At 41.9% G+C, this 17,211-nt stretch overlaps 1 protein-coding gene across 5 annotated transcripts in view; it reads left to right on the top strand.

The window, feature by feature from the left end:
* Positions 1-16,062, top strand: part of rhbdf1a (rhomboid 5 homolog 1a (Drosophila)) — a 41,471-nt gene extending 25,409 nt beyond the window's left edge. For 3 of the 5 annotated variants that reach the window (XM_086055557.1, XM_086055555.1, XM_086055558.1), the window contains 18 exons: positions 2,958-3,103; positions 3,931-4,070; positions 5,073-5,180; positions 5,479-5,692; positions 7,372-7,578; positions 8,065-8,184; positions 8,247-8,410; positions 9,262-9,513; positions 9,610-9,721; positions 9,809-9,883; positions 10,362-10,523; positions 10,598-10,698; positions 10,760-10,823; positions 11,295-11,389; positions 11,480-11,555; positions 11,632-11,732; positions 12,848-13,001; positions 14,058-16,062. In XM_086055557.1, the coding sequence (XP_085911683.1) occupies positions 2,987-3,103; positions 3,931-4,070; positions 5,073-5,180; positions 5,479-5,692; positions 7,372-7,578; positions 8,065-8,184; positions 8,247-8,410; positions 9,262-9,513; positions 9,610-9,721; positions 9,809-9,883; positions 10,362-10,523; positions 10,598-10,698; positions 10,760-10,823; positions 11,295-11,389; positions 11,480-11,555; positions 11,632-11,732; positions 12,848-13,001; positions 14,058-14,477 (2,682 nt within the window). In that variant the 5' untranslated portion in view covers positions 2,958-2,986 and the 3' untranslated portion in view covers positions 14,478-16,062. The remainder of the gene's footprint in view (positions 1-2,957; positions 3,104-3,930; positions 4,071-5,072; positions 5,181-5,478; positions 5,693-7,371; positions 7,579-8,064; positions 8,185-8,246; positions 8,411-9,261; positions 9,514-9,609; positions 9,722-9,808; positions 9,884-10,361; positions 10,524-10,597; positions 10,699-10,759; positions 10,824-11,294; positions 11,390-11,479; positions 11,556-11,631; positions 11,733-12,847; positions 13,002-14,057) is intronic. The other 2 variants (XM_086055559.1, XM_086055560.1) reach the window with 2 other exon arrangements.
* The last annotated feature ends 1,149 nt before the right edge of the window (positions 16,063-17,211 follow it).

Genomic DNA, 17,211 nt, shown 5'->3' with positions numbered 1-17,211 from the left:
CCTGGCAGAGTGGGATACTGGAGGCAGATTTGGAGGCGGGGGGGGGGGGGGGGGGGGGGTTGACTAAGGAACGAAGCCTAAAGCAATAGCAGAACAGCGTGTGCAGAGCAAAAAAAAAAATTAAACAGAAAAAGCCACCCAGTTTGCCAGGAGGCAACATTGATCATCTACACGGCCAATCCTGAGCAACCAAACTTGTTTATCAGGGAGTGAAAACGTTGAGTTGTATGTGCATCCTTTTTAGCTCGGCTCTGATTTGGTCTTTGCAATCAGTGGCCTCTTGTGCAAATGCAATGAAATAGAATTAAATAGCAGGCAGCCTGCGTCGCAGCAGTGTGACTGTGAGGCGAGAGTGCGCTGTTATTAAGATGACACCAGTGATGAGGCAATTCACAAGTCGATACAGTGAAAGAATCTGCCTTTGCAAAGATAACAATGCTGTTCTCACTCTCTCATGTAACAACATTTACATTTTTCTAAATAAAATCCAAACGTAGTAAAACTTCTCTGCTCTTCACCACTTTATGAAGTACCATTAGAGTGGTTACTGATGTTAGCCATCCGAGCTAGCTCGTTAGCTGTCTTGGTAGCGAGTAATATCTTAACGTCAGCTTGAAGTTTTGATGGGGGGCGCTCTCGTAAATGTGATATTCATCTTCTAACCATCTGCTTGCACCAACATGGTTTTGAAACCGTGACTTTTGAAAAGCGCAGCATACCTTGAAACCGGCAACCGGCCCATGTCTAGTCACGATTAAGTGAACACTAGCCACTGATAAACTGGCCAAATTTCAGCATTTTCCTCCCATTTGAGCACTGGATGTCTCTCAAAGATTATACTGAGTGATTATCCTGTGATGTGAGCTATGTTAAGTGTGTTTTTTTTCTCTTCCCTATCTGGTTTGAAAAAGGTTTTGCTAACAAATGTACATTTTAAACCTGACTTATGATTGTGGGTGGAGGTACAGTTCTGTGTATGGTGGGCTGTATTGGTCATCTCGATTACATACCTCACACACTAAAAGAGCTGGAAGCACACACATGGTGATTTTTTTTTTTTTACCCCCTCATATGTGGAGTCTTTCACGATTTAAAAAGTGGCTACGATGTTAAAAAAGGGTGTACGTGTACCTTGCTTTACCCAAACTCAAGATCTTCCTTCCTAGCCTTTGTTAGGTGGTCTGGCAGTTGGCAAACGGTTTGTAACACACATCAACTGCAGCTGCTAATGTAATCTTAGCCGCTAATGTAGGAGGGAGGAATGTACCACAACACCATTTTTCTGCCTCGGCTAATTTAACAGTAGGTTTATTATAATGGTTGCAGTTTGAAGCGGCGTACAACTGTACTGCATCATATGATGTCATGAAACCAAATTAGTAAATATATCGTCGAATGACTACACCTCTGTCAATCAAAAATGAGCATCGTGTTTGATCATGTAAGCAAACCTCACAAAGTGGCCCGAACCCATGAGAAATACTTTTTTGCTCGTGGTTTTCACTTCTGCCACTGTGTGACATCCACCCAATTGTCACTTGGTGGAAAGCAGAAGCGGAGAAGCGCATGTGGTGAATCGGAATGGCAGCGGAAAGGCACATGTGGTCCACAGCGAGGACACGTACTGTAGAGCACAGCAGGGGCAAGTGAGGACGTGACTTGGCCGCACTGCGATGACATCATCTGGCAATTGTAGCCACCCATCCATTTTCTATAGTGCTTGCGAGCAAAATGGACACATTTTCCCGCGTCTTTGTTCCCTTTGTAAGGTGAGGCTTCCACCTAGCCACCTTACCCCAGACGTCACAGTTGCTCAGGTAACGACCAATCACAGCTCACCTGTTTTCCGAAGCTGAGCCAAGATTGGTCGTTATCTGAGCCCCGAGCAGCTGTGTTGTCATTTTCAGTCGACAGAAGTGACAAAATGGCCGTCCCCTGGGCTGGCTAAAAACGGGTGGATTTTGCTGCTTCACTCGTATTCCACTAACGCAACATTAATCAGAATGCCTTTTTTTCAACTAGTGGGCCTTTATAGAACATATTCTTGAAAAATTGTTTGGGTTGACTTCCACTTTAATGGTGGAAAAAGTTTTGAAATGTCTTAGTCTCATTTTTCACAAAAGGCTGGCATTTGAACAGGGGTGTGTAGACTTTTTATATCCACTGCTATTACTTTTTATTATATTTTTTAAAAGATATATGCATGTCATGGGCAGCATGGTGGAATAGTAGTTTGCACATCATCGTCACAGTCATTGATCCCGCTGCACTTTGTACGACGATATGTCCATCTCAAATTGAAATAACATAAACGTCAGAAGCGTTTTCTTTTCTTACGACACATGTGTGCTTTGTTCTTAAGTGTGCTTGTTAAGTATTTTTCCGCCTTTCTCCATTCTTTGGATTGATGAGGAAGACTATTTTTGTCGCAGAGTAGAAGACAGGAAGTGAAACATGCAGTAAAAAAAGGCCTGCCTGTGAGGCGATGAGCTTTAATTGGGCACCTCCCGTTGTCAACAGGCCGACAAGGGGAGTGTGCACGAACACTTGTTAGCCTCTGGAGAAGGTCCAACTTTTAGTTTAAGTGTGGAAGTGGAAGAAGCAAAAAGGTGGGCACAGTGCTGTTTTTCTTCTATTTCCACTTCCTGTGGGCGGAATGGAATTGTGTCCACATACTTCTTTCTTCCCAAGAAGATTCCCAGGGACTAAATTTAGGTACTGACACGCAATGTTCCGGCAAAAGTTCCTTCTAGTTCCCCTGCTGCTAAAATCGTCTAGTGTCACCAGCGCCGTCTAGTGGAATCAATCTGTACTGCGAGTCATATCCTTGGCCCTCCTTGAGTTTTGATGCTTGCGGTGACACATTACGTAAAGTTGTTCTCCTCTCCCTTCTTTGTGTGTGTGTGTGTGTGTGCGTGTGCGCCTGTGTGTGTGCGTGTGCGTGTGCATGTGTGTAGCTGGCAGGCCTGTGGTGAGGACACACAACATGGCAGAAGCGCGGCGGGAGAGCACCAGCAGTCTGCAGAGGAAGAAGCCTCCATGGCTGCGATTAGACATTCCCACCACTCAGATGTCGCTGGACGAGCCGCCCACTTTTGTTCAGGTGAATCATAGCACCCCTAATCATCATCATCATCATCATCATCATAATCATATCAATCCTATTACAAATGCGTTCAAATAGCCTTACATTTGACAATCGCATTTAACATAGTTTTATCGTTGATTTGTAATCATAATAACGATGTTAATAATAATAACATAAGTAATAGTAATGATACTAATAAACAATAAATTAGTTTTAGAATTCAGTTCAAAGAGGACAGCAACAACATGAAAGGGATATCAAAGAGATCTCTAATTTCACTTTTCCATGTTTGCTTTTAAGTTCCTTTGTCTTCAAATATGCTTGTAAAGAACTATAATAACAATGATCAAATACTAATACTTGAATCTAACTCTTATATTTACAAACATATTGCTTATTATTATCTCATTAATAGATGTGAATATATGTTATTGTTATTAGATTTATATGATCATTTCCATTACTATAATGTGATTGTTATTAAACATGACAGGCTTTACTTTAATTTTTTTTTAATCTTCTTTAAAAAAAAAAAAAAAATTAATTTCTTTAATCAATATATTCGAAATAATTCCATCACAGGCTTTTTTTTATCTAACTGTTGTGGTATTGAACTAATTATTGTATATTATGGGAGTATAATTGATAGTAAAATATAAAACAACATTTTTCTTCGTAAGTAGAAGTTACGTTTTTATTTGTTTTTATTACCAACTGAATAAATGACAATATAGGTTCTTGAAATTGGAAAATTTTGAGTTTTCTTAAGAAAATCTAAATCAATACAAATAAAGCTTCGGGTGTTGTGCTTAAGTTTGACGTTGAATTTCCCTACGTTGCAGCCGATAAAGAGGCAGGGCTTCCTGCGCAGCATCAGCATGCCGGTGGAGACGTCTCACCTGCAATCGCCGCCCCGAGACTTCTTTGACAGCCGGCGGCCGGTCTTGCAGCGCCAGTCGTCCATCACGCAGACCATCAAGAGGTGAGGCCAGTGCGTTTGATTGATACACTTGCTTTAGAACAACCTTTGACCTTTTCCTTTGCTTCCTTCTTTTGATGCAAATTGCATGGCTGGTTTAGATTTAACCAACTTGACCTTACCTGCGTACTAACATGTGATCAACAAATGCTTCTACAATAGATTTTTGGTTTGGGGAGGAGACTCGCTTTTTTTTTTTTGTGGAGTTGTTTAATATCAAAAATCGGTCCATGTGTAAGGGATTTTGTATTGTGCACTTGAACACAAACATAAGGATTTGTGATTGATTGTCGTGAGGCACGTGCACACATAGCCACTAGGTGGTGCTCAAGCACCTGTTCTTTTGCCCTGGACAAAATTTTCATTCATCACTATTTCCAAAAAATGGAAATTACCATTTTAACTCCAATGTCTAATCTATATGATTTTTTTTTCAATTGATTTGCTCAGGTTGTAGGTTAACTAAAAGCTTTAATTTTATTTACCAATGTCTAATTTTTGTATATTTTGAACAGGGGTGTGTAGACTTTTTATATGATTTGTTCCCTTTTCCTCCTTTACTATTAATTTTATCGACCGTGCTAATAGAAATAAATACATAAGTTAAATACGTATTACTGTTTTTTTTTTTTTAAACCTTTTGTTTTTGTGCTTTGTTCATAACACCATTAGATGGCACCAAAGCACTGGCCGATAGGAAAGGTAGTAATTAGTGTCAAGCAACTTTGTTGAAGTGACACATCTATGTATGGAGCTAAAGCTACGTTGCTAGCGGACAGCAAGTGTTTGCCGCTTGCGCTTTTTTTTTTTTTTTTTTTTTTAAATCACGTCATCTGGAAGACTTGAGCCTTCGCTTACTCACATCACAAATTGCTTGAATTCCGCCCCGCTTTGCTTGGCCCCCGCTTGATGACGCCATCACTTCACTCTTGCTTCTCACTGCCCGTTCTTCTCTCTGTTTCCTTCTCCTTCTTCCCTCTGCACCTTCCTCCTGCCCGGCGACAGCAGCAGGAGGGTTCACTTTGAACGGATTAACACGGTGCCCGTTAAGGGCCAGCGAGCTGCCCGCCGCAGCGCCAGGAAGCACCACTCGCTCTCCAGAACCCTGCTCAGGTATGCAGGGAAGCCCCCACATGTCAGTGTGCTGAGTGGTTTCAACATTCACTGCGCATTGCCACAAGCCACATATGTGCGGTACGATACTGTACAGCGCAAGTGCGTCTGCGTGAGCGTTTGTATGTGTGTGCCTGCGACATGCTACTCGTCCGCTCGCAAACATGCCCAGACGTGTTCCCTCACACCTTTGTTGTGACATCTGGGGAAGCGTCGTCCTGTTCCACTCATGTTCTTATCTTATCACGAGTGCCACAATTGTAACTGTGAACTGAACGATGGCCGCTTGTGGCGTCAGGGGCACGGCCGACTGGTTCGGGGTGAGCAAGGATGGCGACGCCACGCAGAAATGGCAGCGCAAGAGCCTCCGCCACTGCAGCCTGCGCTACGGCAAGCTCAAGCCGCAGGTGATCCGCGAGATGGACCTGCCCAGCCAGGACAACATCTCTTTAGCCAGCACTGAGACGCCGCCTCCGCTGTATGTGCCCTCCTCCTCGCATGGCATGCAGAAGGTAAAAACAAGGCATGGCTGCCTCTCCTCAATACAGTGGAACCTCAAAATCAAACACAATGAAGGCGCTAATCGCTGATTTTAATCAATTTTCTGATTGGGAAGTTATGGAAATGTCGCTCACAGTTGAAGTTTACAGTCAAACTAAACATAAAACAAAGAGATTTTTTTATTTTTTAACACCCAGACAATGGGCGGCACGGTGGTCGACTGGCTAGCACGTCCGCCTCACAGTTCAGAGGTCGTGGGTTCGATCCCGGCTCCGGCCTCCCTGTGTGGAGTTTACATGTTCTCCCCGTGCCTGCGTGGGTTTTCTCCGGGTACTCCGGTTTCCTCCCACATTCCAAAAACATGGTAATTTGATTGGATACTCTAAATTGCCCCTAGGTGTGATTGTGAGTGTGGATGTTTGTCTCTGTGTGCCCTGCGATTGGCTGGCAACCAATTCAGGGTGTCCCCCGCCTACTGCCCAAAGACAGCTGGGATAGGCTCCAGCCCGCCCCGCGACCCTTGTGAGGATAAGCGGTACAGATGATGGATGGATGGAACACCCAGACAATTACTAAAAGAAAGAACCTGCTATCTTAATTCTAACACAATAGAAAACACCATTGACATGCCAACAGTTAGCATCTATAGTATTTGGTAAAATGATACACAAAATATAGAAAAAAAATATATATTTTAAATTATTATTTTGTGAAAAGCTAGCTTAAAAAAACGTGGCTAATTTTCAGGTCAGTGATTCACATGTTTTTACACCTTACAAATACACCAATATGTGTAACATATAATTTTAGTCTCAGATAATCTTGCTTGACATAACTTTCATTTTACCTAAAATGCAGAAAATTTAGAAGAAAAAATAAAATAAAATAGGCTTACCTCTTTTCCCAAAGTGCTTCCTTTCACCACAGCAAGATGGCAATGGTAAGGGCTTCCTGCCATTGTGATCACATGACCACACGTAGCACGGTTGCCTAGATACAAGGGGTGAGTCAACTTACCCAGTGGCTCATCTTACCCCACTCTCCCCCCTACCCTATTTCGGTTGAAAAAAAAGAAGGCGATAGTAGCTAAATATGGGAATGGTCTTTGTGACCTTGCTGTGCAGTTAGATTTGGCAAAATCTACCATCTGTCCTATTGTAAAAAGAATAATTAATTGAATTTATATAGCACTTTTCGTTGTATAGTTGGTTGTGACGGCCATTTTGGGCTAGCTGTAACAATGGTGAACGTAAACGATACGAAAAGGCTACGGCTTTGCACAGTGAGTTACAGTGAGTTAGCGAACATAGCCAGTTGTGTCAATACGTGTTCCCGTTTCTACACTGTACGGTACTCTTAACCTCACATTACTATCAGAAATGTAAATTTAACTTTGTTCAAGGGCTGGATTGGAAACATGACCTCAATTTGTGAATGTTTGGCTTCATGAACATGATCATGCAGCAAATTTATAAACCAAAGGTTTGCCTGTAGTTAAAAAAAAAATCATATTTTTAAGCATAATGTAATGTTTTGTTGCCATGATGGGGGTCCATGGAGAGCTAAGTATTTTTTTCAGAGGTACTTGATGTCAACAGTTTTAAAACCACTCCTTAAGAGGTTCCACTGTACTAATTATTTGGTGGGAAATGTGATCGGCGGCCATTGTTGAAACGTATTCTTGCCCTAGATCGTCGACCCGCTGGCTCGCGGTCGGGCTTTCCGCATGGTGGAGGAGGTGGACGGCTACAGCGTGCCGCAGACGCCCATCACACCCGGGGCGGCGTCGCTCTGCTCCTTCACCAGCTCGCGCTCGGGCCTCAACCGGATACCCCGCCGACGTAAGAGGGAGTCGGTGGCCAAGATGAGCTTCAGGGCGGCGGCGGCGCTGGTCAAGGTGAGTCGGCGTTTTACACACTTGACCTTATAATCTTGTGCCAAAACGTCGCCCAATGTGTGAAGCATTAAGATCATTTATAATGTTGATATTTTTTATGACAGTATTTCAATGCAATTATTTGATTTTCGCACTATTTTTTAATACAGATAAACACTTTGTCCATTTCTCCTTTTACAGTGTTTCTTGATAGTGTCATCTAAAATAAAAGCATTCACATTGATGTGTGCTTATTTTAAAAAGGTGATGTACATTTAAATTTTTGTATTATTTTGCATTTGCTTAGTTGGCTGTAATTTTTTTATGACGACATATTTTTTTTAAATGATACTCGCATATTAAATGGAAATTGCACTCTATGAGAATGGGGGAAAAAAATCGTGCAGCGATTATTCTTCAATTCTTATTCTTTCAGCCCTAATCGAATGTTTTAAAGCCAACTGGGTGTATTTTACAAAAAGTGCTTATCCACGTGTGCTCTTTCAGGGGCGCTCCATACGGGACAGCACCCTGCGACGGACCCAAAGACGCAGCTTTACCCCTGCCAGCTTCATGGAGGAAGACATCGACTTTCCCGATGAGCTGGATACGTCCTTCTTTGCCCGAGTAAGTCCGTCAAACATACACGCTCGCTATTTGCACTCCTTTAAGTGGTTTTCTGTGGTTAGGATGTCTTGATGCACGAAGAGCTGTCCACGTATGCGGACGAGGTGTTTGAGTCGCCGTCAGAGGCGGCGATGAAAGAGGCGGACCATGGCGACAAGAAAGATGAGATGGAGCTGACGGGAAGCGCGCTGGATAAGACGGCACTGGAGAGGAGTCACCTGATGCTGTGAGTCCACTGCCTGTAGATGGCGCTAGACTGTAGCAAAAAGTACCATTCATCAAAAATGTTAGACTTTTACAAAAATCTGAGCAATCTTAAATTGATCTTGGAGATTTTAATGTTTTCAGAATTTAGGATAATGCCATTGACAATTCTTGAATTTATTTGCTGCTACAAAAAAAAAAAAAGGAAAACTTGGAGCCGAATGAATATTTATTTTAAAATTTTGGAAAGACTTTTTTGTCTTTTAGATATGAATGAAAATAAGTGTCTATTTTTCCCCCACATTTTAAAAATATTTTAGCCTTTTGTTATTTCAGGTGGTGTTTGTGATAATTTTTTTTCTGTATCATCAATTTATTATGATCATTAAGTGATCAAAATGTTGATTTCATGATAATTTATTCTATAACAAAAAGCCAGCTGACTAAATTGTATCTTTTGTTGGGAAAAATGAATTATGATTATTTATTTATCTATAAAATTTTGTTTCTTTGCGTGGACTAAATGGGATTTATTTTGCTTTTTTTTTAAAGTTCATTTATTCAGAGTCTATATTGTAAATATAAACAAAACAGTTAAATGTGAAAAAATAGCTAGCCAACTGAATAACTTGTTTTTTTTTCTTTTGTAAAAATAAATATTCATAATATATAAAACATATAAAGACTCTGATGAATTCAGAAGATTATAATTATGAATATATGTATATATATATATATATATGTATATATATATATATATATTACACATATATGTAAACAACTACAGTAAAGCGCCTATTATCTTTTCATATTTTGGAGTAAAGCACTTTTGAAATGTTTCTCATGTATTATTTCTGTCTTCTTGGCGGGCAGACCTTTGGAGCGAGGGTGGCGTAAAGCCAAAGAGGGCGCGCCGGGCCCGCCCAAGGTGCCCTTGCGTCAGGAGGTGGTGAGTGTCAACGGGCAGCGGCGCGGGCAGCGCATCGCCGTGCCCGTCAAGAAGCTATTTGCCCGCGAGAAGAGGCCGTACGGGCTGGGCATGGTGGGCAAGCTGACCAACCGCGCCTACCGCAAACGCATCGACAGCTACGTCAAGAGGCAGATCGAGGACATGGACGACCACAGGTGCTCATTCCACTGTACATTTGTATGCAATGAAGTCTTTTTTGAGTGCACTCTTTTTTTTCAGTATTTTTTTTTTTTCATCTCTTCTACCTGCAGGCCCTTTTTTACGTACTGGATCACCTTTGTCCACATGCTCATCACCATCCTGGCAGTGTGCATCTACGGCATCGCGCCGGTGGGCTTCTCCCAGCACGAGACGGTTGATTCTGTGCGTGGACGCTTCACTTTGGGCATCTCGGCAGCGGCACTGTAATGTGAAACCGTTGACGGCCTGGTCTTGTTTGCATGTGGGCAGGTTTTAAGAAACAAAGGCGTGTATGAAAATGTCAAGTTTGTACAGCAGGAGAACTTCTGGATCGGGCCAAGCTCGGTAAGCACATTCAAAGCAAGGAAATGTACATTAAAAATGCTGCGTTTTTTTTATTGCTTGCCTTTTTATCACATTGAGCATCCCGATAAAGCAGGTATAGATTGAGCTAACTATTTGTAAACCTTTGGATCGTAAATCCAAACATAACTCCTGTCAGCTCATCAGTGAATAACTAATATTAGTTGTTCTTAGCAGAGGATAAAGAATATACGAATATGAGTAGTTATATTGTTTCTACATGTGTTGCAGCATAGATGCTAGTTAGCATTAGCATCAAGATAGAGGACCTAAAGGCTAGGTTTTGTGGTTATTGTGGCAAGAAACAGCTTGAAGCCTTTTTTTTTTTTTTTTTTTTTTTTTTTTTTTTTTTAAATGATTGTTCACTATTTACGAAAATGCCGTTCATTGTGACGTCTGCGCTTGCACGTCAAAGCAAAAAAAAAAAAAAATTGGTCAAATGACAGTTTGTTCCTTCCAGGAGGCGCTGATCCACCTGGGGGCCAAATACTCTCCATGCATGCGGCAGGACAAGCAAGTGCATGATTTCATCAGGGAAAAACGAGACATCGAACGCAACTCGGCGTGCTGCGTGCGCAACGATCGCTCGGGCTGCGTCCAGACCTCAGAAGAGCAGTGCTCGGTCCGTGGCGCCGTGCTTTTCTTCGCTCGCCGTCGCAAGCGCGAGTGATTCTGACTCATCCGTTATACGTCCAGAGCACTTTGGCCGTGTGGGTGAAGTGGCCGCGGCATTCCAGCACGCCTCAGCTAAACGGGAAAGAACGACAATACGGCTCCGTCTGCCATCAGGACCCGAGGTACGCATCCCGAAGCGCACACTCAGCGCACGCGGGCTACTAATGGCGCGTCTCCTGTTAGGATATGTGTGGAGCCCGCCTCGGTCTCGCCGCACGAGTGGCCCGACGACATCACCAAGTGGCCAGTGAGTGGAAATGTTTTTGATTTAAAGATGAATTCAGATTAATATTGCGTTCGTGGAATATGAGTTAAGCAGCAAAATGCACCCGTTTTGAGCCATCTCTGGGGGCGGCCATTTTGTCCCTTCTGTTGACTGATAATGACATCACAACTGCTCAGGGCTCAGGTAACGACCAATCACGGCTCAGCTTCAGAAAACAGGTCAGCCGTGATTGGTCGTTACCTGAGCAGTTGTGATGTCATTTTCAGTCGACAGAAGTGACAAAATGGCTAAAAACGGGTGGATTAACTCTTATTCCATAAACGCAATATTTATCAGAATGCCTTGTTTCAACTAGTGGGCTTGCATAGAAAATATGTTTGGGTTGACTTCCATCTTTAATGACCTGGCCAGCATTTCTGTTTATTTGGAATGATAAATGACTTGATTTTGCATCATAGTAATATTACAACAAATGTGCGCGTCTGCTGTTAGATTTGCACCAGGTACAACACAGGGAACCACACCAACCTGCCTCACATTGACTGCACCATCACAGGCCGACCCTGCTGCATCGGAACCAAAGGAAGGTAAGGAAGCTTTTTATGTATAAAAAAAAAGAAAGAAAGAAAGATTCAATGTGTTTGTTTTAGCTCTGACTGGACATTTTGTTGTTCAAGGTGTGAAATCACATCCCGGGAATATTGTGATTTCATGAATGGCTTCTTTCATGAGGAAGCCACTCTCTGCTCCCAAGTAAGCCGAGCGCCGCGGCCGTGAGTCGTTCTCCTCTCGGCAGGATTGGAGGCAACCTGTGTGCTTCACCTTGCAGGTGCATTGCATGGATGACGTATGTGGACTGCTGCCTTTCCTCAACCCTGAGGTCCCGGATCAGTTTTACAGACTCTGGCTCTCACTCTTCCTGCATGCGGGGTGAGTCCGTGAGGAGTCTTATGTTGTTTTGAGGGTGGGCAGATTCATCGAGAGGAAGTGGGGAAAGTCCAGTTCACTTCTTCCAACTCAGTCACTGCCAGACATTTTTAGACCCCCCCCCCCCCTTTTTTTTTTACCCGTTTGAAATAAATTCAAAAAAATATAAATAGCTTCCTGGGATTGAATGGCTGGACTGTGAAAAAACACGTACATTTGTCAATGACAAAAAGACAAGTGAATTCAATGGCAGTGAATGAGTTAATGAAGGGATGAACGTAATTATTTGATAGGGAGTCTAGAGTGTTACTTTAAAAAAAAAAAATGTTGCTATTAACTTGACTTGTAGACATGATAAAGGTTTTATTCCTCTCAAGTATATTACTGTAACTTGCGGTTTGAACATGAAAACCATGATTAAAAATTGGAAAATCAAATACTGCTCTTCAGTCAATAGATAAAATGTAAATAGTAAATGTTTGAAAGCAGATATAAAAGATTCAATTCAAATGTGTTGTACTTCAAAGTTAAATACAAGTGAATTGTACTTTAAAAAAGCACTGTGCTGTTTATATATTTTTATATAAAAAATAAACATGCAGACACTGCTCAAAAGGTTTATAACGGTCTATAGATGCCACAAGAGGTCAGCAAAGCACTACTTTTGTCTAAATGAAGCCTCTCAACTCACTTCAACCGACTTCCTTAAGATGCCACAAAATGGCGGCAAAGCGGTACTTTTGTCAAAGTGAAGCTCCCCAACTCACTTTAACATAGTTCAAGTTCAGTTCAGGCACCAGTTTTTTTTTTGTTTTTGTTTTTTTTTTTAATTGTTGACACAGTTCTTCTGTCAAATCGCTCTGGTGTACCTAATATTGTTGCCGGTGCGTCCAGCCGGTCCGTGCAAAGAGCTGAACTCGAGTTAAAAGGAGCTTTGATTGGTCTCTTCTCTTTTGGGTGTCCTGGCTAATTAACGAAATTGCCTCGTGAAGCTTAACCGGCACTGAACGACATTGTCTTAAATAGGCTCGAATAGGCTTACCTTGGCCGGCACGTGCCAAAGGCGGCATTGTACAATGCGCTGAAAGTCAACGTGACCTCCGGTGCCGTCCTGCCAGGGTCCTTCACTGCATGGTGTCGGTGGCATTCCAGATGACCATCCTGAGGGACCTGGAGAAGCTGGCGGGGTGGCTGCGCATCTCCATCATTTACATCGTCAGCGGCATCACCGGCAACCTGGCGTCGGCCATCTTCCTGCCGTACAGAGCCGAGGTGAACCGCACGCGCGCATGCGGAAAAGGCAACTTTTGACTTTTTAAGTCAAAAGCGACAGTGAAGTCGTTTTAGACCAATCGAAAGCCGGAAGAAAGCCAGCCCCTGGAACAGGCACACTTGCGAAGGCTAATTGAGGAAAAGGCGGTCAAGTAAAAGAAAAAAACGTCTTTCCAATCATGAGTTACATGCAGCCATACTAGTCTAAAAACAGCTGAAAACGGCACGTCGGTGACTAACGAGGGTCGAGGCCGACCTGTTTTGGGGGACGGTCATGTGAAATTCACAAAGCTGAGCCATTCGGCACTTCAGTCGACAGCAAGTGGCAACACTGCAAGGCAAAATGGCCGCCCTCGGAGATGGATGGCAACGGGTGGATTTTTCTGCTTCGTTCATCTTCCGCAAACTCAATATTAATCAGAAGAGTGTGTTTGGACTAGTCAGGGTGCATCAAACATATTGTTGTCAAGATTTGGGGGACTTGACTTCCCCTTTAAATGTTCAGAAATATGTTGTACTTTATATTTTGAATTTACTTAAAAAGAGTCAGAGAAAACCCTTTTTTGTTTTGACAAACTTTGTTTGAGTTTAGATTAAAATTGACTCTTTTTTTGCGTGTTTTATAAATAATAATAAAAAAAGAGCAACAGTGAGCGAGTGACGCAAATATATTTAAAATATAAATGTCAAAAGGAAATTTCCATGTTGAATTTTGCTTAATTCAAGTGTTTTTTTTTTTTTTTAGCTTCCTAGTAGTCCAAAAAATATTGTGTAAAAAAAATTACATTACATTTCCCATTTTTAAATAAATTATAAATAATATATGAATGATATTTCCACATCACTGGATTTTTGGTTGCATTTTTGTCACCCTCTGATGATTTATTATTTTGACATGAAAAACTGAAGTTCTCATCAGTAGCATCCTCGATAGAATACAATCTTAACCCCCCCCCGCCCCAAAATAGATGACGCCCCAATCCAGGTTTTATCGGATGCAAATAAATTGTGGCAAGTGATGCGCGGCGTGACATGAGCCTTCCCTTGCCTGCGCAGGTGGGACCGGCGGGCTCTCAGTTCGGCATCCTGGCCTGCTTGTTTGTGGAGTTGTTCCAGAGCTGGCAGATCCTGGCGCAACCTTGGGCGGCCTTCACCAAGCTGCTGTGCGTGGTCCTCTTCCTGTTCGCCTTCGGCCTGCTGCCGTGGATCGACAACTTTGCGCACTTCAGCGGCTTCGTGTCGGGCTTCTTCCTGTCCTTCGCCTTCCTGCCCTACATCAGCTTCGGCCGCATGGACCTGTACCGCAAGCGTTGCCAGATCATCGTCTTCCTGCTGGTGTTCGTGGGCCTCTTCTCGGGTCTGGCCGTGCTCTTCTACGTCTACCCCATCAAGTGCGAGTGGTGCGAGCTGCTCACCTGCATCCCCTTCACGGACAAATTTTGCGAGAAGTACGACCTCAACGCGCACCTCCATTGAGGCTCGCGCCGACGCCCCCGCCTCACGCCAATCAGGTCAGAACATGACGTTTCGAAACCACTTGAACTCCATGGCGAGGTGCTTTGTGTTTTTCTACTCTAGTAAGTATACGAGCAACATGTCACCTTGTTTAATCCGCCCCCCCCCACCCCACCCCACTACCTGCTCAGCCCACCACTGTGCACTCCTTATGAGGTTCAGGACTTCAGCAGATGTCTGCTGACGCCGCTGCTGGTACACGGGAGAGAAAGAGCCAATCGTTGTCATTTGTGTTTCACTCTTAGCAGGAGGAGGATGAGGTCCACATGTGGAAAAAGAATCTGACGTAAGCACTCAAATTGTTGCTTTTTAGGTCTCGCCCTTTATCCAAACTACTCCTTGGAAACAAAGCCTGACCATATGAATTACAGCTATGACTCGATTCCCCAATTTTTTGCATATAATTTGAACACCTTGTACTTTCACGGCAGCACTTAAAAAAAAACGCAAAATTCCTTCTTTTTCCACTTAAAATCCCAACCAAAAACAAATTCTGACTACTAATAAATAAATCACACTTTTCGCGACTATCCCACTGTCCACCAAAAACATTTTTTATCAATTTTGACATGTTTGTACTAGCGCATGAAAAAAAATACTGGGCACTATAGTTTTCTAAGTTCAAATGCACTTTTTTCCACATCACACCTACTTACGTAAAACACAGAATTTTTAGCACTTTTTCATGAATTAAAAAAAGTTAATAATTTACACTTGTAACCCTTCAAAATACTTTTTTGTATTGTCACTTGGGCAGAAACCTCCTACTGTATTTTCAAATTTGGTCAATTTCATATTTTTTCACAGTGGATCCTATTGGTCTGTTGTTTTGAGAAATTATTGACCAACCTAGATGATGCAATGCTCAAGGCTCAACAAACTGCCATTTTTTTTTTTTGGGTGTATATATTTTGTTTTACTTCAGCTCTTATAATTAGCTTCTCCAGTCATAATTTTTATCATTCCAACTGTAAACACATCACTATGACTCAGTGAAATATACTCATTTGGTTTGTTCATCTGATTGATGACCTGCAACTTCCACTTGACTTGAGTACTCACAAATTTAAAAATCACGCGTAATCATATAAAAAAATGTTACAACTACATTTTAAAACACATTTTCACATATTTGTACATTTCAACATGTATTTAATGACTTAATACGACAACGGAACTGCAACCTTTTGCGGAACCTTCAACACAATTTGATTGCTAATGGTCGTTTTTCCACACTTGGCTCTTATCCTTTTCCACAGAAGTCATTCAGGCAACCTCAAACAGAAAGCAGGGACAACCACAACAAATAGAAATCCAATATCAAAACCTTTGGTGCCTTGTTGAAAGAGAAATGTACCAACTACTACTGCCATATTTTTTTGTTACATTATGCTGAGCACTCAAATGTTTTCCTTTTCCTCGTATTTTGTGTTTTATTGCTTCTCCAGAAGTGATGGTCGTCTTGAAAACGGCAGCGTTTTAGCTGCCCGTCTACTCACATGTAATGGAAAACAGTAAAAAGAGAAAAAAAAAAAAAGATAAATGAATAACCTGCTGTGTGTCTTGCTCTTTATTATTCATTCACTCTGAGATTCTGAAAAACTGTCAGCACAAATAAGATGGAGCATTTTTCCGGCTCTGCCTTTTCCACAGGACTCAGCAAAATGCCAAAATTGCCACAACAATCTTATTTTACACAGAGACACCATTACTCGTAGAGGGAGTCCCGGCATTAAAACGGTTTGTCTTTTGCACAGAACTCAGCAAAAAAATGGAAGTTGGCACAACTATGCAATTTCACACAGAGACCACATCAGAGTTGTGAACTTGTGACAAAAACCAGCCAGAGAGAAATTGCTGCAACTATGCAATTTCATACAAAGACTGTATCAGAGCTGTCGCAAAAGCTTTACTTTTTACACAGAACCCAGAAAAGGTGAGACATTGTCGTGTATGTGTGCAATTTCATACAGAGATGGCATCAGACTCATAGAAGACTTGGATTTCTTTCTGTAGAGAACCCACTGAAGGGCTTTGCTTTCGCACAGAACCCAACAAAGGAGGGTTTCACACAAGATACAGCAACCCGCAATCAGCTAATTAGATGACTGGACTGCGACAAATGCTTGAATTCATGAAATAACTGAAATGGAAAAAAACTAAACTGCATCTTACGTTCATAAAACTATCATTATTGTGAAAATGTCCTTGGTTTTAGTCTTTGTCAGTTTTATGGATGACGGGTTCATTTTAAAGTTGTTTTAGTATAGTTGTACGTTTTATTACACTTTTTTAGACCTTAATTTTATCTTGCACTCAAAAAACACTACATAGAAAACAAAAAACATTTTTGAAAAAACACTAACAAATGCTTGCTCCCATATATAGTAAGGAGTTTTTTTGTGATAAAAACAACCATGTATAGTAAGGCGTTTTTTGGGAGAAAAAACGACAAGGTATAGTAAGGCGTTTATTTGGAGAAAAAAAACGACTACGTATAGTAAGGCGTTTTTTTTTGTTTTTTTTAGAAAACGACCTTTTTCGTAATGTACACTTAGGCGTTTTTTGGGGGGAAAAAAACGACCATGTATGGTAAGGTGTTTTTTGGGGAAAAAAAAGAACAAAAAAAACCCGACCATGTATTGTAAGGCGTTTTGTGGGGAAAAAAACAACCATGTATAGTAAGGCGACGGAA

The sequence above is a fragment of the Filicampus tigris genome, chromosome 16 (genome assembly GCF_054856515.1).
Source record: "Filicampus tigris isolate MCC_2025a chromosome 16, RoL_Ftig_1.0, whole genome shotgun sequence".
In the NCBI taxonomy this organism is placed as follows: domain Eukaryota; kingdom Metazoa; phylum Chordata; class Actinopteri; order Syngnathiformes; family Syngnathidae; genus Filicampus; species Filicampus tigris.
The sequence above is the reverse complement of the archived record's forward strand: the minus strand, read 5'-3'. Positions and strand labels throughout refer to the sequence as shown.